Consider the following 25,497-nt stretch of genomic DNA (forward strand, 5'->3'; position numbering starts at 1 on the left):
ATTCTGATTGTAGTAGAATGGGCTGAGGTCTGACACCCCTACTCCCCTCACGAACGCACACACAGTATACCTCTGAGTGGAGTGGAAGTGTATGGATGACTGGGTGAGGTTTTTTTACCTGTCTCTAGGTTAGTCAACTTCCTTAGAGTTCTGATCTGTAATTTTTTAAAATTTGAGAGTGAAGAAAATGTGTAGCAGACCTAGTTCTCAGACCCAGTGCCACAGACTAGAGAAGGGTTTGTATTGCTTACAGTGAGGCTGGTTAGTCTTTCAGGAGGAGTGAGAGAGAACCAGTGCAGGCAGCTACGTACCAGACATCATCGTGCATTCACTCCACCCGTCTGGTTTATGGTGCCATTTGTTTTTATAGTCTTCAGGGTGACTTTTATTTTCATCATCTCTCATGAGCCAACCACAAGAGTGTTTCCTTTATGTGCCTTGGGGTTAATCCTTTTTTTGGTCAGACTTATATAGCATAGTGGTTTAGGGCATGGGCTGTCGAGCACCTGGCCTGCCTTTTAATCCTGGGTCTAATAGCTCTCTGGTTTGGGGCAGATTACTAGCCTCTCTCTACCCCAGTTTCCTTATCTAGAAAATGGGTTCTGCAATAGTGGCTGTGAAAAAATTTACATTTCTGTACATACAGCGTTTAGCACATAGTAAGTGCTCAATAATTGGTATTATTTTCAAGGAACAGAAACTCTTTCAAATGAGTGCAGGTGAAAAGAAGTCTATTGAAAAGACACCCAAGTGTCCAGCCCTAGAGACGATGGCTTTGTCTTTCTCAGGCTACCTGGTCTCCCGCTTCCAGCACCAGTGTCTTCCCCAGCTGCATTCTCATGGCTTGAGCTGACCCCAGTGCTGGGTCCAGCCCCAACTCTACATGAACTTCCAATTCAAGTGCTCATGATAACCTGACTTACTAATTTAGTCATCCCCAAACCTGGGCACATATTAGCATCTCCTGGGGAGCTTAGGAAACAAACCAATTTCTGCCTTTGACTACCCCCACTCCCACTGATTCTAATTCAGCATGTCATGAGTCCGTTCTAGAAATCTGTATTTCGGAAAGCTCCCCAGGTGATTCTACTGATCTTAGTCTCTAAGCACCTCAATTCCAAATTCCTGGGAAAGGTGTCTAAGCCTTGATCCTGTTAGTTTTGAGGGTGAGGATGGAGACCTGTGGTGCTTGGGGACTGAGGGTGAGGATGTGATGGCGGTCACATCCATGGCAACTCTCTATGACTTACTTGGAAAGAGGAGCTGTAGCATATGGTTAGTGAAGGACCTTGTCCTTTTCCTTAAAATGGTAGAATATATTGCTTGAAGGAAGCCTGTCCTGTGTGTTTTGAGGGAACACAAAGTGAGCCACCTCGCCAAGTAGTGATCTAGTTCTTTTGTCACCCTCTGTGGAAATCTTCAGTTTGGGTTTTCATTCCCTGTCACATACAGTTCAACGGGGGCAGCATTTTTATTTATTATTTATGAGCGGTGTCAAGCAAGTGCTAGCAGCAAGTAAAAGGGTCGTGTTGAGGCCCATTGGGCACACAGCTGGGCAGTGAGGTCTCCTATCATTCTGAGGGTGGGTTTTTGTCATGAGAACTTCATTACCTCTCATGTGTTCTTGGAGGTCTCAAGACGAGGTAGAAAATAGTGACTGGAGCCTGGGTTGGACTTAGAGAGAAATAGATTCCTTTTCTAACTCTGCCGTCACTTGATGCTTAGTTTTTCACCATCACTGATGATTAATTCAATGGTGTCTGTCTAACAGAACACTAATACTTATTGAGCACTTACCTGTACCCAGGCACTGTTCTAGTGCTATGCCTGTTAATTGATTTAATCCTCATCGCCATGTGACGTGGTAGGAGCTATTATTTTTCCCTTCTTACAAACGAGGAACCTGTGGGCAGACAAGATGGTGACTTGCCCAGGATCATACCCAGACAGGCTCCAGAGCCCATGCTCTCTGCTGTTTAATGGCTACAGCTCTTGAGTCACAGGTGCTTGTAACAGAAACAAGAGGCATGAGTTTACTATGAGTTGAAATTGATCCTCCCTTTTATTGTATCTTTTCAGGAAACGAAAGAGGAGAAGTCTTCCTATAACTGTCCCCTGTGTGAAAAGATTTGCACTACACAGCATCAGTTAACTATGCACATTCGTCAGGTTTGCTGCTGCTTTTATATTTTTGTTTTAAATCATTCTTTATTAAGAGAGGGCAAGGTGATTTGATCTTAATGAATGAATTGTGGCTGTGGGTTTTTTGTTTTTGTGTTTTTGGTGAGGAATATTGTCCCTCAGCTAACATCCTTGCCAGTCTTCCTCCATTTTGTATGTAGGACGCTGCCACAGCATGGCTTGATGAGCAGTGTGTAGGTCTGTGTCTGGGGTCTGAACCCACGAACCCTGGGCTACTGAAGCAGAGCGTGTGAACTTGACCACTATACCACCAGGCCAGCCCCCTGTCTCTAGCCCCCTGTGGCCCTGTTTAATTTAGATTTAATATTGTAATAATTTTGACAGGTGGTTATGAAATAAGTTTTGCGTGTCCATGTTTTTGTGACAAAGTCCCAGGTCAACACAGCATACCTTTACAGAATTTAGCAAACATCTGGTTAACTGACCACATATAACTGAAGACTTTTCTTCATACGTAACTTTTCAGTATGAACCAAATCTCCTTATAGTACAGTGAGATTGTATAGACCCCTTTTCTTTATATTGCTATAAACTTGGTCATGCAACAGGGAATTTACCTGATTTGGGATCTCTTTTGGCTTTCCTCCTGTATTATGAGATTTATCCTTCTCCCTCACCTGCTATGGCTGATTCATGACAAAGTATTGATGAACCTAGAACAAAGAAGGATTGACAATATTAAAATCATAACATGGTCCTGAGTAATAGTAACATCATTTAGTAACTTGGGTGTGGATAGAATGTTCCTCCTTAACACATTTCAGAGGCCAGAACTCTAAACTATGCAGGTTTCAGTTCTCTTTCTCTGACAGCAGAACTGAGTCATCAGACTTGAAGAATGGATGTTGACTTAATGTGAGGACCATATTTCACATGTTTGCTTCATAGTTGAGAGTCTTTCTGCTCATGTTAATAAATGTGGTCAGTGGATCTATATGTGTCTCCAGGAAAGACCTGCAAAGACTCCACCTCTCTCTGAGCCTTGCACGAGAGGTATATTTCAAAACTGGAACATGGGAATGGAAAAAGATCGTACAAAATATTTATTTGCCTGTGTTCCTGATAGATTTTGACATTCAAGAAGATATCACATGAAACAGAAAAAAATAGCTGACAAGCTTTACTGGTTTTTTTTTTTTTTTTTTGTAAAGCTCTGAATTCACATTTCAGAATAGCTGAGTTTTGACCCATATTCTTAAGTGACCACTCTGATAATTGCTTTCTGCAGCATAACACAGACACTGGAGGGGCAGACCATTCGTGCAGCATCTGCGGGAAGTCGCTGAGCTCGGCCAGCTCCCTGGACCGCCACATGCTGGTGCACTCTGGCGAGAGGCCTTACAAGTGTACTGTGTGTGGCCAGTCTTTTACCACCAATGGGAACATGCACAGGTGGGTAAGGACAGCCTTTGCCTAGTGGCAGGCATCTGGAGGTCAAGAAAGTAAAGGGGCCTCTGAGTCATCAGGGGACTTGCCTAAAGGCATAAAGAGTTCTCAAGTCCTGTTCACTGTATGGAAAAGCCAGAGATGGTTTTGTTTGCCTGTGCATACTATCTTCAGTGTATTAGAGATGTCTGTGGAAAACAGAAGTACCTGTGCTAGGTCTTTGGCCCTTTGGGGATCACTGGATGAAACACAGAATCCTTCCTCCTCTAGCAATTGGACTTTCTTTGGGGGCTGGAGGTGGGCAGCTTACTAGATACAGAGGAACCCTCAACGAATGGCCTTGTCTTTTAAAAACTATTTGCATATGCCTACCAGATTCCCCACGGGTCTTTTCCTTATGGAAAAATTTCTGGGGTCTTTGAATAAATAGTTAAGTGGGCTGGTCCTGGAGCTTCAGGATAAGATAGGATAAAATGAAGAAAAAGAAAATCTAATTAATGTCAGAAATTTACTTCCTGAGGCTCAGAAGTAGGAGAGAGCTCAAAGGTAGGCATATTAAAATTTCATGAGACAAACCCATGGAAAATATACTTTCTAGAATGATTACATATGTTTTAAGGGATTAGAACAGAAAGACTTTTTTTAAATGCTTTTTTTTTTTTTTTTTACACAAACATTTTAGGAACATTGGAACTCTGGGAAAACATTTTAAAGGGAATAAAAGTTTCACCTCAGAAAATAAGGCTATTTTTATTTCTCCATATTTTCTTTCAGGCATTAGAAATGCTGCTTTCTTTTTAAAAGTCGACTAACTTTTTTTTTTTTTACACATTTATTTCAAAAGAAAACTTGCTGTAGTTATCGTGAAATCAATATTTTATTGTATGTAAATACTAAAATGGCGGTCCAGTTTATTCCACCTAAAATCATTTTAGAACCACCGATGGTGTACATTCTTGGAACACACTGATATAGTGCTAAATGTCTGGATTTTAGATTTAAAATGAGAATTTTAATAGTATCTACTTCATTGGACTAGGACGAGGATTAGAAGATAATGAGTTTACACAGAGTTCCTGGCACATGGTAAGCACTCAGGAAGTGTTATCTGTTGTTATTTGCATTTCTAAGTAATGCTGCAGTCATTTGACGACTGTGGATTTCTTAGTCTGAACTCCAAGAAGTAAGGTATAGCATGACTTTATGAAAGGTATCAATATTTTAGAGAATTTTTACGGAGTGTTTTACTTTTCCTTTTTTCCACATAAATTTCACTCCTCTTCGCCCCTCATCTCCTCCTAGGAGTGTTTTTGGATACAAAGAAGGACGTGAATACTGTCACCTTTTTTTAATGTGATGTTTTACATGTTAGCTTTTTACCACCATATCAGCGTGTTAGTATCATTTTGTCTTCTGTTTGCCATTTTGTTTTGTTTTACCTGCTCCATCAACCCCAACTCCCTGCAAAAAAAAAAAGAAAAAAAAAAAAATCCTTTGTCCCTTACATATTTGCTCTCTCGAAATCTGGTCCTAGAGGTATTGCCTGTTCCCTTCTTGGGTGGTTTCCCTGCTTTCTCCTACCGAGCCCCCCGGTGATAGGGTGTATTGGTTTGAAGAACCCGCCTCGTGGTTGCTTTGGCTCTGACCACATATTGATTATGATCCTCCATGAGACATCTCTGGTCTTAGGCCCAATCACCCCTGATTTGGAAAATTTCCTTTTTGAGACAATATCTGTGATTGACTATGACACGTTAGACACACCTATAAAAGGTCTAGTTACTGCTTTCTACAGTGACGTCTCTGACGATGCATTTTACACAGTCATAGCTAAAGCTGTGGTGCACTGTGCATCAGGCATTAGACTAAGAACTTTCCATTTATTTTTTTTTTTTATCTCTATGAGATATAATTCATATGCCATACATTTCACCCATTTCAAAGGTATGTTTCAGTGGGTTTTAGTGTCTTCACAGAGTTATACAACCATCACTACAGTCAATTTTAGGGTGTTTTTATCACCATACTTATTAGCAGTCACTTCCCAGAACTTCTCACCCTCTAGCCTAGGAAAACACAATCTAATTTCTGTCTCTGGATTTGCCTATTCTGGACGTTTCATATAACTGGAATCATGTAATATGTGGTCTTTCATGACTGGCTTCTTTCACTTAGCATAATGTTTTCAAGATTCATCCATGTTGTAGAGTGTATCAGTGCTTCCTTCTTTTTTGTTGTCAAATAATAGTCCATTGTATGAATATACCACATTTTATTTATGTCTTCATCAGTTGAAAACATTTGAGTTGTTTTCACTTTTTGCCTATTATGAATAACACTGCTGTGAACATTCTTGTACAACTTTTTGTGTAGATAGAAGTTTTCATTTCTCTTGGATATGTACTTAGGAGTGGAATTTTGGGGTCACGTGGTAAGTCCATGGTTAGCGTTTGAGGAACTGCCACACTGTTTTCCAAAGCGGCTGCACCACTTACATTCCCACCAGCAGTGTGTAAGGGTTCCAGTTTTTCTACATCCTTGTCAACGCTTGTTACTGTCTTTTTCATTACAGCCATTCTAGCAGGTATGAAGTGGAATTTCATGAGTTTCATAATTTTAATTCTTACATTTAAGCCTGTAATCCATTTTGAGTTAATATTTGTGTATAGTGTAAGGAAGGGGGTCTAAGTTCAGTCTTTTGCACTGTTTGTTGAAAAGACTTTTCTTTCCCCATTGAATTGTCTGGCCATACTTGTCAAAATTCAGTTGACCATAAATGTAAGGATTTATTTCTGTGCTTTTAGTTCTGTTCCATTGATATATATATATATATATCTATCCTAAGACGTAACACTGTATTGATTACTGTAGCTTTTTCCTAAGTTTTGAAATCAGGGATTGTGGATCCTCCAATTTAGGTCTTTTTCAAGATTGCTTTGGCTATTATTCTGGATTGCCTGTATTTCCATATGAATTTTAGGATCAACTGGGATAATTATAGGAATTGTAAAATGTACATCCATTTAGGGGTATTGTCATCTTAACAATATTAAATCTTTGAACATGAGATATTTTCTGTTTATTTAGGTCTGAATGGATTTCTTTGAACTATGTTTTATAGTTTTCAGAATGCAAGTTTTATATTTATTTTGTTAAATATTCCTAAGTGTTTTATGCTTTTTGGTGGTATTGTAAATGCAATTGTTTTCTAATTTCATTTTTGACTGTTCATTGCTGGTGTATAAAAATATAAATCAAATGTTATATTGATCTTGTTTCTGCAACCTTGCTGACTTTGTTTATTCATCCTAATAGTTATTTTAGTGGATACCTTAGGATAATCTATATGTAAGATCATGTCATCTGCAAATAGAGATAATTTTACTTCTTCCTTTGAAACCAATCTGGATGCCTTTTTTTTTTTTTTCTTGCTTGCTAGCCCTGGCTAGACCCTCTAAAATGATGTTAAATAGAAGTGAAGAGAATGGACACCCTTGTCTTATTTCTGATCTTAGGGGGGAAGCATTCAGTCTTTCCCCATGAAATATGATGTTAGTGGTGGGTTTTTCATAAATGCCCTTTATCATTTTGGGGAAGTTCCCTTATATTCCTAGTTTGCTGAGTGTTTTTATCATGAAAGAGTGTTAGATTTTGTCAGAAGCTTTTTCTGCATCTATTGAGATGGTCAGGTTGCTTCTGTCCTTTATTCTATTCTGGTTGGGATATTAAACTAACCTTATTCCTAGGCTAAATCCCCCTTGGTCACAGTGTATAATCATTTTCATATGTTGATGGATTTGGTTTGCTAGTACTTTGTTAAAGATTTTTGCCTGTATTCATAAGAAATGTTGGTCTCTAGTTTTCTTTTCTTGTGATGTCTTTGTCTGATTTTAGTATTAGGGTAGTACTAGCCTCATAGAAAGAGTTGGGAAACATTCTCTCATCCTCTGGTTTTTGCAACAGTTTGTGAAGAGTTGGTATTAATTATTCTTTAAATATTTGGTAGAATTCACCAATGAAGCCATCTAGGCTTTTCTTATTGAGAAGTTTCTTAACTACTAACTCAGTCTTTTTGCTGTTCAGATTTTCTATGTCTTCTTGAGTCATTTTCACTAGTTTGTGTCTTTTCTAGGAATTTGGCCATTTTATCTAAGTTATCTAATTGTTTGGCATACTCTTGTTCATTGTATCCCTTATAATCCTTTTTTATGCTGTGAAGTCAGTAGTGATGTCCCCTCTTTCATTCCTGATTTTAGTAATTTGAGTCCTCTTTCTTTTTCTTTGTCAATCTCGCTAAACGTTTGTTAATTTTATCGGTCTTTTCAAAGAACCAACTTTTGGTTTTCTTGATTTTCCTCTATTACTTTTCTGTTTTTTATTTCATTAATTTTCCACTCTAAACATTATTTCCCTCTGTCTGCTTGCTTTAGCTTTAGTTTACTCTTCTTTTTTCAGTGTTTTAAGGTGTGGGAGATTATGTTATTGATTTGAGAATTTCCTTTTTAATACAGGCATTAACAGCTATAAATTTCCCTTTAATCATTGCTTTAGTTGGCATCCCATAAGTTTTTGTATGTTGTGTTTCCTTTTTCATTCATCTCAAAGTATGTTCTAATTTTTCTTGTAATTTCTTCTTTGACCTCTTGGTTATTTTAGGAGTATGTTGTTCAATTTCCACATATTTGTGACTTCCCAAATTTCTATTATTTCTAATTTCATTCCATTGTAGTAGGAAAACATACTTTGTATGATTTCGGTCCTTTTAAATTTATTGAGGCTTGTTTTATGGTCTAGCATATATATGGTCTGTCTTGGAGAATATTCCACGTCCATTTGTGAAGAATATGTACTCTGCTCTTGTTGGATGCAGTGCTCTCTAGATGTGCTATTAGGTTTCACTGGTTTATACGTTGTTCAGGTCTTTTATTTCCTCATTGATCTCCATTTGTTTTTATGTGTTCTACCTGTAAGGTTTGTAGAATTATCATCCCATCTTGCAGACGAGGAAACTTGCTTAGGATCAAAGTCACAGATAGTGCTCAGATTTGAACATGAGCTGTCGGGCTTCTGAGGCCATGCTTTTAACTATTATGTAAGAAATAATTGATGAAGCTTTTGTGTCATTTTTTGCATGTTAGCAAAAAAGTTCTCTTTCACTCTTTCCCCTCCGCTCAAAACAGTTCCATCTTTGTTCTAGAACATTGTTTTTAGCATTACACTATTTCAGCCATCCTACTAGTGTAGTACACTGTGTTTGATGAGCCTGGAATGACTTTTTTCTGAATTTTATTACGGTATATTCTTTGAGTATATGTGGATAGACTTACAAGTGATTTTGAATTTTTTATAGCACAGCCCTTGATATTACCCTAAGATACATTGCTTATTTATGAACAGTGTATATTGACATTGTTTGTAAATTATTGTTTATAAATATTTTTTAAAAGCCGGTCTTAGAGATGTTTCTGTTAATTTTAGGTTTTGTACTGATTCTAATTATTATAACTCATCTTGATTTGGAGGAGAGGACTAATTGTTGGGGGATGAATTCTAGCCCTAATTCTGCAGAACTTTGCAGCAACCTCTTGATTTTTCTATGCTTTAATGAAATGACATAGTAATACCTCATTTATAACTTGTGCTCAAACGCAGTAATGTTTATGAAAGCATTCTGAAGGCTTACAGTGTACTGTGGAATATCGCGGGTGGGAGGTGTTTCTGAGTTTATAGTTTTATAGCTGAAGGCACCCTTGTGATAGTCTGTGAGAAGTGGGCCACTCCTCAGCAGGTTATTGACCTCTCTGTGTCTCAGTTACTTCATCTGCAAAAGGCAGTGATATCTGTACCTTCATCATGGGAATTCATGAATTAATGCATGCAAAGCACTTGGGATAATATTTGCTAAATAAATAGTACTTATAAATAAATGGTCACTAATATTGTTGTATGTGGCACTGAAGGAAAATATACTGATTTAAACATTCATATAATGCCAGAAAATAAATTGAGGGGTTGGTTTTTTGTTTGTTTGTTTTTTGCATTTTGCTATACTAAATCTGTAATTTAAATTCCAAAAATTTATTAGAATATTTGAGTTTATCATGCCACATTTATTTTGTCTTCTCTGCAGAAAATGGCAAATAATGGGTTAAAAGAACATTTAGTTTTGGGTAATCAGTCAGTCATTACCACCTTCATTTGTTGGTGAAACTGTACTTTTGAAAAAAAAAAACTATACAAATGTGAAAACACTTAGAAAAATGTGCCAGAGAGAGTGGAATTAGATTTATTTGTCCCGGTGGATTCTCCTGGTGGATCTCTTCCAGAATCTGAGACTCAACTGGTGAGCTGTGATCTTTCCTAAGCACATACCTGTGTTACATTAATCAGGGGCCAGAGCAGCCCTGGGATGTGTATGCATGAATTAAAAAGAATAATGAAAACCCAAGTTCTATTAGCTGCACCCTCGCTTAGAAGGAAGTCAGTCAACTGTGAGTTTGGTGCTTGAGACTGAAGTTCTTCTTCTCATTTCCCTTCTGCTGCTTCTGTTCCCAAGGTGTATGGCACCGGCTAGGATCCAGTAGAGCCAGGAGCTCACTGGTGGCGGCTCTGGAGCCCATGCTGAGCTGAATGATTAGAGACCCTTGGCCTGTGTGCCCTGGGCACCCACCCCTACGTGTCCCCATTCTGTCTTGTTTACAACCTACTCTAGGCTCCTCTTTTCTTTGCCAGTTTCGTGTGACATGGACCTATGCTCTGATTTTCAGTCTCTCCCCTGAGGGGCACAGATACAGTAGGACCCCTGCTGAGACATGATTCCCTGTGTTGTGGATTTCTAGATCCATTTCTCTGATTCCACAAGGCTGGTTTGGAACACAGTGTCTTTTAGGAACACATAGTTCAGCTTCCTTTGCCCTCCTACTCACCCCCCTGTCCCGAAGGTCGTCTGCACAGGCACGCATGATGCGCATCTCTGTGTGTGAGCACATTCTTCCTGATAAGCCTTGCCTTCCTGGTGTTTACTGTTGAGCAGCGTGTGGTAGGAGGCAGATCTGGGTCCCACCCCAGATTTTTGTTGCTGCAGCACTCAGAGGACCTCATTATAGTCTCTCAACATGGACCCCAAGAACTATGTCCTTTTCAATTTCAGTTTACTCGTAAGTGATACTGGGGTATTCTTTGTAACACCCACTTGATAAAGCAATTCACTGTTTCCTTTGGCTACTAATCATTTTATGAGGATGTGTTTGTTACCTGTGTTTATAAGGCTAGTCACACCTTGTGTAGTTTCCTTTATCTTAGTTTTATGAGAGGACCCTCAGCACACAATCAACTCAGTAGATTGCTATATTAGTAAAAGAAAATAAACTTCAGAGACTTAGGTAGCATATTAAGTTACGTGTAATCACGTTGACAGGTGTGTTATAGCTCCGATAATGCCCATAACTTCTTATAATTTAATTCTAGTAAATAAACTTAAATGATATTTTGAAAGTAATTGTGTATTTGGTAAATAGGGTGACTAGTGATGCACATTTCAGCTCATTTTGGAAAAGGCCTGGGGGAGAGACCTTCTCAATTTATTACCCTATCTGGTGCAGTTTTTCTAGTTGCCACTTCCCTGTCTGCGGATTGTCATGTTTTTGAGGTTTGAAAATCCTTTATCCCAAACCTTTCTAACCACAGCTTCATTCCTGGGCAAAATAATAGGCTGCTATCAAGTGCAAAACATGCATCACGGAAACATCACCGTGGCTCCAGGTTGTAACTTCCCAGAACTCTTTATCAGCTGCTCCCACGTTGAAAATTTGGAGTGAGCAGTGCTTGTCTTCCAAAACAAGCTTGGGAAACTGAGCCAGAGCACGCCCTCTGGGAAAGCTCAATGTAGGAAAAAGGGCATTGAGCTTTGCAGTTGTAAAACTTTGCAAAAAGTGCTGGACTGCAAAGCTGTGAAGAAGTGATGATACTTGAAAGAGAAGATTGAAATGAACTCATTGGGAAGAAATCCTATTTCTGAAATGGGTATTTTCCTTTGCAGATCGTGATTGCCTTGGAAAAATAGGAAATTAATTTTCACTTTATTCTTCATTTTATAAACTATAGACTTTTAAGCTATAAAGAGAGTTGTGGAGTATAGTCATGTGTCACTTAACAACGGGGATGCGTTCTGAGAAATGTACCATTAGGTGATTTTGTTGTGCGAACATCATGGAGTCTACTTACACAAACCTAGATGGTATAGCCTACTACACACCTAGGCTATATGGTACTAATCTTATGGGACCACTGTTGTGTATGTGGTTCATTGTTGACCAAAATGTCATTATGCAGCACATGACTATATGCATTATGTTAAGGACATGCTGAAGACTCTGGCGGGAGCAAGCTTTCCTGACTAACTTCTCCATTCGTTCTCCAGAGAGCAGGGATGTGTTCTCATTTCAGCTGTGTCATTAGAAGAGTGAAGATGAGGAAGGGAAATCCCTGGAACATCATCTAGTTGTTTCGCCACAGGCTTTCTTTCCTACTGCAATGAGCATGACTGTTTCTGTTGCTAAGTACAGGAGACATAGACCCTGAGGATGCCACTGGATAATGGACAGTCTTCAGGAACAGGGGCTTATGTGTTCCTATTATGCTGGAAGAAACCCTTCACTGCACAGAAATTTGACCTACTCCATGATAAATGAGACCATGAAGGCTCCGAATTTAGCACACTACTCTCAAATGCTTAGGCGGAGCCAGCTTTGGTGCACATGACTAAACTTGGGTGTTTGAACAGGTGGCCAGCATTAAAGGACACAAGGAGCAGAGGTAGGAAGTAGAGGTTAGTCACTTCTTTACCCTTGGAGCCTAACAAGAGGAAGGGCCCTGTGAACTTCTGTCATGGTGATAACGAGTTTCTGAGGACATCTGTAACTAGTTTTGGTACTTGCTACTTCTCAAGGGTGGAGGTGGGCACTCAGAGCCTCAGCTAGTCCCATCTTGAAATGAGTCTTAGTTACCAGGTGCCTGCTTCCGTGACATATTCCTTGGAGGGAAGGAAGGTATCAGATCAGTTTGCATGGGAAGAAGTTATTTATAGGATAAAAATCTGTAGGACACGTTGCCCAAGACTGTATGGGTGTTTTGTTTCCTTTGAAAATTTTCTGTAAAAAAGAAGGAAAAAATGATTATACAATAACATTTCTTTTATCTACAACTAAGTATCTTTCCCTTAGTGGGGATAACAGATCAGAAGAAAATGTTTTCCTGGGATGCTCAGAGATCTTAACACATTCAGCTCCACTTAGAAGATGAAAAATGTTCATGCAGCTCTCTACAAAGATTGTTGAGTGGTTTGTGTAAATGAGATTTTAGTGATATATACACTGTCAGCATCAGTATAAGCTGTGCTGGACATATGATCCTTACACATGGGGGGTGTTGAGTGAATATTTGGTAGTTTCATGATGATAGTACTTGCGTATCAAGCAGTTGCCAGATATTTAGTACTCTGTGTACTGAAATAGTCAGACATACTTCAGGTCTAGTTTAGAAATGTCTTCCTTAACTAGTGTTGAAACTTTTTTCTTTTTAACCAGAAAAAAAAAATCATTTAAGTATAGTACCAGTTAATATGCTTTGTACTCTCTTGAGAGTTCACATCATTAAGATGCCCAGAATTTTCCCCTTGAGAGTGAACATTTACAAATCTGTTTATCACAGCAAAATGTCTGTTACTCGTTCCCTCAATAGCATTATTAAGCTTTCACCAAATGAGTTTACTGTTTAATTATATTTCAATGTTCTTAGCATTTCTTTACATCTCATTGGCTAGAACTGAAACCTGTATGCTTTTATTTTAACTTCAGTAGTGGTTTCCATAAAGGCAGCCTCTCTGTGTGGCTTCTAAGAACTCTTCCTTCCTCTCTGGCTAGGGCTGATAAAGGATGCTCCACAGAATGGCGAAGGGAGCCTCTCTTTCATCGTCTGTAATGGGGCTGACATTTTGCTCACAGAATTTGTTATGAGAATTAAACGCTATAAAAATACCCAAGCCTCTGGCTCACATGAGATGTTCAACAAATTGTGGTTCCCTTCCTTTCTTTTCTCCCTTAAGAAATTTAACCCACCAGTCCCTTCTACATGCTGGTAAGCATGTGTATTTACAAAACCAAGAAAACAGATTCTGCGACTTTCAACCACAAAGGTACCATAAGCTTCGTTCTAAGAACCGGACAGTCTGAGCACTGTTTTGTAGAGAATCTGTGTGCCATATACCTAAATTTCCTTTTCCAAGTTGAACACTTCTTTTGCGGGGATTGCTTGTTCTGTAGTGTTTTTATATTTTTCGTGTGGATTTCCATTCGCACTATTAGATGAGAGTCTGTGGTCCTTTTCAGAACTCTTACTTTATGTTTTAGAAATCTGCAAATGATAGAAAGCTGTTCTCTGAGACAACAGGTTAGAGTGATTTGTTACAGCATTTTATTCTTCAAGTAAGATAAAAAAGCATAAGAAAATAGCAAAGCTGAAAGTTGACCCATTTTGATGGCTAGTCTCTTGTATAGCCTGTTTTGTGTTTGCTAGACTGACATTCTGGAAAACATTCTCCCTTCTCCTTAGTGTTGTTTTTTTTCTTTTCTAATACCCCATAGCAACCAGCATGGCTTATTTTGTTTTTTTGCAAGGATATTTAAAAAATATACTTGTGGCTGGTGCTCACTTCTTATTCTGCATTTTTCTCTGAAGGACCAGTTTGAGTTCAGTTATGCCAAAAAGAGCTCACTCATAGAACTACCCCAGTGTGAGGATGTGTTCAACACCAGTCCAGCCTTCTTTGTCCTGTCACTGTTTCTCAAGTTTCTAATCTGCTCCAGAATTAAATAGTTTATTATCATTTGGCCGACTGGATGCCGATGTTTATAACTTAAGTTTTCTTCTGTTTGGGCAGAGGTCATGTTTGTCTATTAGTTTGTTTTTGGAATTAAGCAGATGCAAAAGAAATGTTCTCTTGAGTGCAGGCAGTAGAGTGTTTTTGACATATATTGTTGAGATATTTTGAAAGCTCAGTTGAACCAGGTAAAACTGGTGAATAGCATCAAAATCTGGAGCATCCCTGCTTGCCCACACTTGAACAACCTGGTAATTGTGAGAGCAAGAAATTAGGTCACAGAAGGTAAGGTATGTGCTTGCTAGGGGTGAGATGACGAGTGGAGGGCTGGCCTCTGCTAGGAGTACGACACGCCCCCTTCTCTTCTCTCCCTACTCCACATATCTAATGTCTTGAGAACTTTGAACAGGTCCTTAGGGTATGTCCCGTTTAGTTTTATAATATGAAAGTAGCAATATGAAGAGGAAGGGGAGGAGGAGAGCGGGCCTGATGGCCAGTATTAGATCACAAACGTAAACCTGCCGGGTGCTGGCTGCAGTTCCTGCGCAGCACGTCCTGCTTTATACCTTGCGTTTTTCCGCCTTTGTCTAAATATTCAACCTGTCCAACCTGTTTGGGCTGAACAAGCTGGTGCTAGCAAACATCGAAACGTGCCCACTCACTGTCAGTGTTTTTCAGATTTGTGAAGGAAGGTGATTAGCAGCAAAATCTGCCCCCCTTCCCTCCCACTAAAAAGTGAACAAGCAGCACAGAAATCGTAGCACACGTATTTATCACACTGGCTCCTCACTCGCCTCCCCTTGGGCATGTGTGTGTGTGCTGGTGGGCCTTTCTCCTCTGCTTCTTCCAGGGCTCTGGGTTGGTAGCTTGTTGGCCTTCAGTGGGGAGAGATTTTATATTTCCTTAAACCAGAGATTCAGTTTCATAATGGGTTCCTGGGTATGTGGTGTCAGCACTTAATTCTTATTCCTCATGCTTATATAACCCAGCTTGCTCAAGAGGACTGTTCCAGTTTAACAGGTGGGAAAACTGAGATCTGCGATGTTAGGGGGTTCAGCTAAGAATGTAAGCAAGTCTTGGACCCTTCTTCTTGGGCTCCCTCTCTCCCTGGGTTGCTGTAGATGGGGCAGCGTGGTACTCTCTCTTGCAGCGCATCGTTTGATTGTTTGTTTCACCTCTGCCCAGCAAGGATGAGCGGTGACTAAACTGCAGTCACAGACAAGGGCCTCTGTGGCCTAGTTGGTTTTCAGGTGATGTTTCTCTTGGGACTCATTTTCGTTTTTTCTCTCCCAAATCAGAGGTGACCTGATCTTGGTACCCCCTTCCCTCTCAGCTGTTTTTCACTGGCCCCTAAGTAATGTAATATGGTGACTCTCCTTTTCACAGTGCTCCTGCCCGCACCCTCCGTTTCCCGCTTTGGCTTGCGGCAGGCCATCTCAAACAGCCCGGCCTAAGCAGTTCTTGTTCCTCTTTTGGAAGAGCCTGAGGAGCAGCAAACAGTGACTTGGCACTACCTTATTGTGGAGATAGTCATCTCTTCCTCCTCTGCAAGAAGAAAAAGGATGTGAATAACTGGGTTCTGCCATCTCTGAGAAAGCTAAAGCCAGCTCCCCTCAGGGCTGAAGTGAAAAAGGGTCTGGTGACTTGAGCATTTCCATTCTACCTTGAAGCTTAGGTTTTGGGGATTGGCAGTGTAAAGGCATTCTCTGAGGAGCAGGGGTTTGGTGGGGCGATTGCTTCCCTGAGAGGTAATGGCTTTGGGCTGGTGAGGCCACTTGGGGAGTGTCAACTTCAGATGGGCTTCATCACCTACAGATACAGGAGTCACTCCTGGGATAGGGCCAGCATTGGGATGTGGGGTTGGGACCCCGGGTGTATGGGAATGTTGAAGAAATGGAAGGAGTTTAGCCCAGGGAAGGGAAAGAGTCCATTACAAGATGGCGGCTGCCCTGAGTATCTAAGGGACTGGCAGAGGGGAAGTGGTAACTTTCTCCTTATTGTGTCTCTGGATTAACACAGGGACTGTCCAAGCAGGCCAATTTCAGTTCTCCATGAATTAGAGAATTCTCTCTGGGTGAGAGAGAGGTCAACTCATCCAACCTCTGAGGTTTTTTTGTTTGTTTTTTAAGAATCTGTGATTTTATGGAAATATGTAGTATGTATTCTGTGCATATTATAAACATGTATCGAGGGAGCCAAATAACGTGTGGAGAGTATTATAACAAATGAAAAATTACTTTAGCAAAATAAGGGCAGGCCGAGGGGGAAAACTTACAAGAAGGTTTCGGGTGTATTGATTCAGAGGCATAGTGGTTAGGAACAGGGTCTAGAATAAAGATTTTTAAAGGTTGATATTTATTGACGTGGGCCGACTGCCAAGCTCCCCTATGCTGTGTTTGAAAGTTAAGAGAGGAGGAAGGAGCTTTAGAATGAACAGTGAAGGGCCCTCTATTCTCTAAGTAGACAGTCAATAACTAGAGAATGTTGGACCTTGAGTGTGTTCTGAGGTCAGCAGCTTCCAGTCTCACATGAAGTAGGGGACAAGAATGCAGTAGCCAAAAGGTTGTCTTTTTCCTACCTGAAGGATGGCTGGGAGATTGGAGACATTGAGGGAAAAATAATCTTCAGGCATCATAGTCCCAGCTCTGTCCCTCAGTGAGGAAGTATTTGTACCAAGGTCTTACATGAGACCAAGATGGAGATGGAACTGCTTTCTCCAACACTGCAAAGGAACCCAGAGACAGGAGACAATGGGACAAGAGAGCGAAAATTGGCGTCCAGCTAGAACTGTGCACCTGAGTCAGGGTTGGAAAGCAGCTCAGGGCTGAGGAGCTGTGGAGGTAGATAGTGTAAAGGCAATTGATAATGAGTAATATGAAACTGAACCCCTGGTACATCCTACTCTGGGTTAAAATTTCTTAACTTCTTATATAGTTTCAATTTATCTTTACACTGACACCACCAGAACACTAGGCTACAGTCAACAAGATGAGAGAAATTATCTACTCTTGGGATACATTTTCCTAATTCTGCAGAGGAAGAGGAGCTTGTGGAGAAAAAATGGTGTGTGGGATGTGGTCTTTAAAGACATCTTGCTCATCTTTTGCCCCTGAGCAGAGGCAGTAGGAGTAAATGTCTATATTAGGACTGAGGTGCAAAATTCTCTTTGTCGTACTCTCCGCTGGTCACATGGCCCATGTCAGAGGACATGGAATCTCACTGGCCCATGGTGGGGTGGGTGCAGTATCCGAACATTTTACCACGAGCATCTCGAGAGCCCTGGGAGCAGCCTGTTAGAGGCATTCCCACAGCCAGCCTGCAGACAGTGGGAAACGCCTCTCTGAGGTTTGTACCTCACGCTAGGCTGACTTCTAGACTTTTCTGAGAGTTCTGTCTCTACAGTCAGAGAGGCTGCTTACACCACTGTCAAACCTTCCTCCACACCCCGACACAGCTGGCGTGACCTGCCTTCTGGATAAGCATGACTGAACCTGAACAACAGCCGAATTACTAGAAGGTGCCTTTGAGCTCACAGGTGGAGCCACACTGGGAATCGCTTGGTTGATGCCTTGCCAGCCTCTCCCCAACCCCTCATCCACCTCTGTCTTCACTCCCCATCCCCTGATTAACTGGCACAGGACTCAATTAATGTTACAAGCATCACTCAGAGCTCTTCACCCTTAAACCCCCCACCCCCCCACACACATACAAAATCTGTTATGGAAACGTACACAAATCTTTCTGGAAACTTAATATTCTTTGGCCCCAAATGTAAGGTATAGAACAGTGGTGGTTCTTAATCTCATTCATTCCCTCTTTGCTTATCACAAGGCTTTGTTGGAAAAGCAAAGCTAAGCACCCATACAGATGGGTATGGGTCTATAATCAGGCTGTGAAAACCTGTTGGAACCTGTTGACCTCAGTTTGCAGGGCCCCCAAGTGGTGCTGAGTGCTATTTCTGTATGGTTTGTGTCCTGTGTACTGAATGAGTGACCTTCCTTATAATGCCATTCATTCAGAGGATCAAATAATTTAGCTCCTAGACTAATAAAACCTATGAGGAAGTTAAGATGGAAAAGTTAACAAATACTGGAAGCATCTAGATCTTGCCTGAGCTTTGACCTTCACAGGTAAATTAGATGAGAGTACTTGAAGCATGTTTGAGACCTGCCACGAAGATACCTTCTACTAGGTGATCCTGTAAACTTGTTGAGAGTTTTCCAAAGGATTTTACGCCCCCAAAAATTTTGAGAATGTTAAATTTCCCAGCTTTTTTTGTTAATGTATTTATTGGTAAACTTGTGCAGGGACTGCTGGTATATTGTAAGGTGAGCCTGAGAGAGGTTTAATGCTTATGTCCAACAAATGTCAACATCCTAGTCAGATAGTTAAACAAACCTGTGAACAGTATGAAGGGTTGAAGAATTTCACACTTGAGCAGGCATGAATATCACCTGGAAGGCTTGTGGAAACCCAGGGTTCTGGGGGTGGGGCTGAGAATTTGCATTTGTAACAGGCTCCCAGGTGATGCTACTGCTTCTTGTTGGAGGATTACAGTTGGAAAACCAGTGCTCTGGGAAATTGTTAGTATTATCCCCATTTTACATATGTGGAAACTGAAGCTGTGGAGTCTTCCGTGGTTACTAGATAATAGAACCAGAATGTATAGCCTAAAATGTCTCAGTGCTCTGAGACCACCCTAAGTCTTCATTGCCATCACATGGTCTCTCTATCTACTGCACTATCTTCCCACCCTAATTTGCTTTTTGTCTACCTGAATTCCTGCTGGCTTCTCAGAGCAAGCCAGTACTTGAATGGTTAAGAGTTTACCTCCATCTCCAAATCTGTTGACTTCGATACCTAAGAAAGGTCAGCAGAAAGTTCCTGTATTTGGAGCTGGGAACAAGGAGATTCAGGGAAGAAGGGAGAGACGTGCTGTAGGAGTTGGTCTGTCTCCTATGAGTTACTAGATTGGCCTTCAGCTCTTGTACAAGGTGTATTTGTTTCACCTTTGATATGTGCAGTATTCTGACAGCCCACTCTAGCTAAAATGGATCTTTTCACATTTTAGAAAATAAATTATTACATTTACAGGAGGAAAACTTTGAGTTGAAAATCAGCACCCATTCTAAGATTCAAAGTAGGCTCCTGTCAGTGCTAAAAAGTACTCAGGTTTAGATTTTTTTCCTAGTTTAAAAAACATTTGCAGTATTTTTGTTCATTACTGTAAAAGCCCCCCTGGGCGTTATAAATGGGAGAAAACTTCACCTGACTCCTGAAAGAGTTCTGCTTAGACCCCAGTGTGGCAGGATTTCTTCTGTTGAAGTGGTATGCCTCCAAAGGAAAATTCTAGAATTTTATGCCAAAAGCAGAAGCTTACTTTGACTTTACATTGATTTCTCTCTACTATGAATGTAGGTGTAGTTTTGAATGTATGAACACAGATTAATTCCAATAAGTGAAGAAAATAGCGTGTATCCTTAGTGTTCATCTTCAAGGTGTTTTTCATTAAAGTCCCTTCAGTACAGCACTGTTTACTATACAATCTCATGTCAAGTTTGCTCACATTAAATCCTAGTAAGGTAAATTATAAGATGTCTTAGAAACTGAGGACACGGGGCCGGCCTGGTGGTGCAGCGGTTAAGTTTGCACGTTCCGCTTCTTGGCGGTGCAGGGTTCGCCAGTTCGGATCCTGGGTGCAGACATGGCACCACTTGACACGCCACGCTGTGGTAGGCGTCCTACACATAAAGTAGAGGGAGATGGGCACGGATGTTAGCTCAGGGCCAGGCTTCCTTGGCAAAAAAGAGGAGGACTGGCAGTAGTTAGCTCAGGGCTAATCTTCCTCAAAAAAAAAGAAACAGGACATACATTGTAGTGATACTGCAAGTGTAACAGATTCTCTGCATATGCTTCATTCATCCATCCATTTAGCCATTTGTCAGATATTTAATGACCACGTACTATGTACCAGGGAATGGTACAGAGAATAAGAGAGACAATGTTCTTGCTATAATGGACCTTAATTTTCAATTGAGACTGAGGAGACAGTCAAACAAGTCAATACATGATATTTTTCAGTTACTGGTATGTGCTGTGAAGAAAGTAAAACTGGGTAGTAGGCTTGAGAGCATCTCCATGAGTTGGGTGAGACGCTTGGTGTGAGACCTGAATGTCAGGAGCCAGCCCTAGAAGGTCTGGGGTGGGGCAGCTGAGGGAGAAGGAGCAGCAAGTGCGCTGGCCACGGGGCTGGACTAGTTGGGTGAGTTTGAGGAACCCAGAGGGAGCTAGCATGTCTGAAAAGGCCTTGGGATCAGGGTAGGGGGCCAACAAATGAGGTCCAAGAAGTAGGCAGAGGCTAGATTTAATTCTAAGAACAGACCGTCAGAGGCATTTAATCAAGGGAGTGGTATGATTTGATCCATATTTTAGAAGCTCACTGTGGCTGCTGTGTAGAGAATGGATACTAGAAAGAAGGACAAGAGAGAAAGCAGGGTGACCAGTTCAAAATATCAAGACCAGTCGGTTGAAAATCCTGAAATTGTCAGTATTTTTGCAGTGTATCTGTCTGTGAATTATACTCATACATCAGTCCTTGTGTGTAGATCTTTGCACATTCGTCCAATTATTCTTTAAGACAAATTTCTAGAAGCAGAATTACTGGGATAAAGGGCATACATATTTAAAATTCTGATTGCTGATACTCAGCCGCTTTGCAGACAGGTTGTTACCAATTTTCACTCCCATTGACAGTGAGTGAGAGAACCAGTTTTCTGAACCACACCAGCACTGCACATTTCTCATCCTTGCCAACCTGGAAAGTGAAAAGATGTTAACTGCTCAAGTGCAGAATAGAAGAGACAGGCTTGACAGCAGTTTGAACAAAGAAATCATGGCAATCTTAGCAGGAACTGAGGGTGTGACATTGCTGTCAAACACGCACAAGGGAACCCTAGCTCTGTTTACATAGCCCCTGGGGGTAGTCATCCCAGTCCTGTGCCCAGTGCGCTCAGGCCATATCCACATTGGTGGTCACTTCTGATCCAACGTTTCATGGATATTCACAAGCCGGAGAGTATTCCAAGATTAGCAGCGACCAGTATAATTCAACCCACTTGAAAGCAGAGCTTGAGGGGGTTGGCTGAAGGAGTGCTGGAGTTGTTCAGTTCGAGAACAGAAACTTTGGAGAAATGCAGTAGTTGTCTTGAACTATTTGAAGAGCTGCCACATAGAAGAGAATGTAGACTGATTCTGTGTTGCCCACGAGGACAGACAGACATTTAAAGAAAGGATGGAATTTTTGACTCAACCTGGAGAAGATGGTTTTAACAATTAGCGCTGTTGAAAATGGAGAGGTCCTTATTGCTGGAAGTATTCAAGCAGAACTCAGTGATGATCTCTCCAGCGTGCTGTGGAGAGGGACTTTCTGTGCTGAGTGGGAGGCTGGATAGCATCTCGGCTCCCTTTCAGTTCTGAGGCTTGTGGTAATTTATCGACTCTTAGGGTACATGGAAATTAGATAAATTTAGCCCTTGAAATAAAACCTGAGAGAAAAACAGACCCAGGCCTTCTAAAGAGGGGAGAGAGAATTGTCTCCTCCCACCAGCCCTCCTCTCTGTTTTGGCTGTGCTCTTCAGGAGGAGGCCATTGCTGGCTCATCATGGTGACTTGCCCCACTTCCTGTGAGTGTTTAGGAGGAAATGGACAGCTAATGTCACCACTCCTGCTGTCAGAGGCCAGGGAAGAAGAGAAGGGGTCGGAGTAGGGAGAATCTTTAACTACAGATCACATCCGTCTTCAGAAGTGGCTGGAGCTCCCAGATCTTTGCAGCTCAGCTATTGACTGAATTGAGTCCTTAAATGAGGCTGCAGCAGTTGGTCACCATGTAGCTGAAAAGACGGATTGGGAACTCCCCGTGTCTTAGCCAACAACCAGAGATTTAACCCTAGAATGGAGCATTGCTTGAGCTTTGAACCTGGGGCTTCAGCTGGGCTTCGTTGGAGAAGTGGAGTGGGGTGATGTGTTCGGCAGCCTCGTACTTGCCACCAAGCCCTTGAGACTGTTTTGATCTGGTCTCCGCTCCCCACGTCTAGCAATGATGCAGTTCACGGGCAGGCCCAGCTTTTCAGAATAAGACAGGCAATACTGCAGGTGGGAATGTTCTGTGCCTGACCGTGGGCCCTTTGTTCTCCTGTTGAAATTTAGTTAGAGTTTGGTACCAGCTGCTAGACCTTGGGCCACAGTCACTCGGAGAGGAAGTGTTTGGGTTCAGGTGAGAGCCCTAAGATTCCAGCCTTCAATCCAGAACACAGATCCAAAGGCTTGGCCTCTGGAGGCAGTTTGGGGAAAAATCGTGAACTCTGGAGTTGGCTCACCTGGGTCTGTCCCAGCTGTGAGGCCCTGGGCATGTCGGCCTCTCTACACGTCAGTGGCCTCATCTGCAAAATGGAGATAGTGATCTGTGTAAAGTTGCCACCAGATCCTCACTGAGTGCTCACTCTAGTCCCTCCTCTTCCTCTGCACTGTGAAAACAGCTTCTGTCAGGAATCCCAAGAACTAGATAATAAAGCATCGTTTTGTAAATGTTATTATCATGTGATAGAGAAGATGCAGCTTGCAGTAAGCTAGTGAACTGCTCCCAGTTGCCAGTCTCTGACTTCCAGCATTCTCACGGGTTATCGTAGCCTCACGTTCATCTGCATAATTCATCTATCGGCTGTAGAAAAGGGTATTCATGTTTCAAATTAATTTTGAGCAATTTATTGAAAGCCAGCCTTTCTTTTTTCCCTCCAAACCCTGATATTAAATCCCAATCACCTTAGAATAGACGGGGCACTTACAACAAGGCTGTTTATTTCCATTAACTTTTCCAAGGTTTTAGGTGACCAAAGACTGGTGATAAAGCATCCTTACCTAATCTAAGCAGGGAATTATGTGGAGGTGGGCATGATAGTTGTCTGTGATTTTTTTCCGTTTTCTCCCACTAGATCTTTCTGCTCCACCACACTGATTCCCCCTAAGAGAACAGAGGTTTGGCCTGAGCCTCCTTCCCTGAGGTCCATTTCCTCAAAGGTTAGGCCACATCTAACCCGCTGGTGGGTGGTTGGGGTGGTGCTCTTTGCGTAGGGAGACAGTATGACCAGAAGTTAATGTCTGCAGAGTCAGAACAAGTCCAGCATCTTACTTTCACTCACTCATAGAAGAGAAGACTTGCAGGTATCCTGGGGCAGGGGTCATGTGTGGGAAAGGCATCTTAGCCATCTCATTGAATCATTGGCCTGAGAGCCTGAATGGTTGCTGCTCCTGGTTCACAAGCTTCTCAGCCTTTGCATCCTTACCCTGTCTCTAAAGAAGTCACAGCACGAAGTGAGCTGAGCTGAGCTTCTTTCTAGAAGTGCGGTAGGATAGTTTATGAAAACTTTGCTGTCTTTTCCCATTCCTAAGAACTTCTCCAGTAAGATAATCCTATAACAGAATTATTTATAAAAAGCTGTGACTACATTCCTACATCTGGCATAGTTTAACCCCAGTCAAGGATGATGGTGGTGATGATGATTGTCATTGAGGAAAACTAAACCTTTTATGTCACAAAGTAAGGAAATTACAAAAAGACTGACTGTCTTTTTGTAATGTCATTCTTTCTTTCCCTGTAGATCTAGGGACCTTGTTCTTAGGATGTTTCTTTTAGAACTTGGTAACATAAGTCACTTAAATCAGGTCACCCATAAAACTCTCTTTTGGGAACATAAACATACTATATGTAATACTTTCTTATATGTGTGTTCCTCGTCTGTAGACATTAGGGTTGCAACATGTAACTTACTCATTCCGTTGTCCCAGCTACTCTCATGATCTATAAATCCAAGTAATACCATGAACAAAATGGAATGGCTTTCAGATCTTAAGCACTCCAGACATTTGCTCTGTCAGCATTTCTCAAGTTTGACCCCCAACATGCAAAAGAGAGAGAATACGTAGTAGTGGTAGATGGGAGGGCGTTGGGTTCTGGGGGCAAATACAGAGTGATTACTTGGTTTGTGAACTAGCAGTATCTGGGAGTTCTTTAGTCCATAGAATTATGTGTCCTTAAAATAGTACATTTTGTCCAAATAAGGTGAACAGGTCATCACATGGTTTGTTTTCATCTCATTAGCACCAGTGAAGTTCATGAATGTCTTCCAACAGACAGCAACATTTTTGGATAGCACTTGCAAGAGCTTTAAGAGGAGTTCAAGGAGATTATACGGTTTTAGAAAGAGAGATGTCACTGTATAAATTATACCCCGTATCTCTTAACTAAAGAAAATTTAAGTACCAACCCCTAAATAAAATATAAGAAATGTAGAAGAAATAAACCAACTCAGTTTTTTGCTAAATCACATTTTGTGTGTGTATGTTCTTTCTAGGCATATGAAGATTCATGAGAAAGACCCTAACAGTGCGACGGCTGCAGCCCCTCCATCCCCACTGAAGCGCAGGCGGCTGTCCTCCAAAAGGAAACTGAGTCACGATGCCGACTCGGAGAAAGAAGACCCAGCACCTGCTAAAAAGGTCCTCTCTGCTCCCAGCGCAGATGTGTCTACCCACGGGACTCTTGGCAGAAATAGCTCTAGTCTTTATTTTCGCGGTTCGGGGACTTGGCAGACATCCATCCTAAGCTTTTCTCCTGTGTTTTCCCACCCTGTTTTGTAAGGTGTCTGCAGAAAAGAGTACCTGTGTGTGCCTCCTCTGTGGAGCCCCCTCGCTGAGCCCACTGATGGCATGAAGAGCTTTCTCATTGTTCCCCTGCTTGTTTCTCCAGCTAGAATGGAGGCTTCCTAAGTGTTGAAGAGTCTCTTGTCCTTACTCTTTCATTCTCAGTGCCTGTCCATTACCTGCTGCTCCATAAATATCTGTTGAATGGATGGGTAGATGGATGGATGGATGGTATCATTCAGTGAGTATTTTTTTCTGTGAATGAAAGAGTGGTCATTAGCATCCTTAATATGTAGGAGGGAGAATCCTTTTATATAGTCTCTGGATTTAGTGTTGGC

General features: G+C 41.4%; 1 protein-coding gene across 20 annotated transcripts in view; it reads left to right on the forward strand.

Moving 5' to 3' along the window:
* RREB1 (ras responsive element binding protein 1) overlaps window positions 1–25,497 on the forward strand; it is a 173,082-nt gene that overhangs the window by 110,578 nt on the left and 37,007 nt on the right. For 17 of the 20 annotated variants that reach the window (XR_011429472.1, XM_023624405.2, XM_070244061.1 and 14 more), the window contains 3 exons: window positions 2,080–2,169; window positions 3,431–3,594; window positions 24,871–25,015. Coding sequence is in view for 19 of the 20 variants with exons in the window: in XM_023624405.2 (XP_023480173.2) it covers window positions 2,080–2,169; window positions 3,431–3,594; window positions 24,871–25,015 (399 nt within the window). In the remaining variant the exon portion in view is untranslated. Of the gene's footprint in view, window positions 1–2,079; window positions 2,170–3,430; window positions 3,595–10,605; window positions 10,746–23,429; window positions 23,537–24,870; window positions 25,016–25,497 lie in introns of those variants that run through there. The other 3 variants (XM_070244065.1, XM_070244067.1, XM_070244066.1) reach the window with 2 other exon arrangements.

Source organism: Equus caballus, chromosome 20 (assembly GCF_041296265.1).
Source record: "Equus caballus isolate H_3958 breed thoroughbred chromosome 20, TB-T2T, whole genome shotgun sequence".
In the NCBI taxonomy this organism is placed as follows: domain Eukaryota; kingdom Metazoa; phylum Chordata; class Mammalia; order Perissodactyla; family Equidae; genus Equus; species Equus caballus.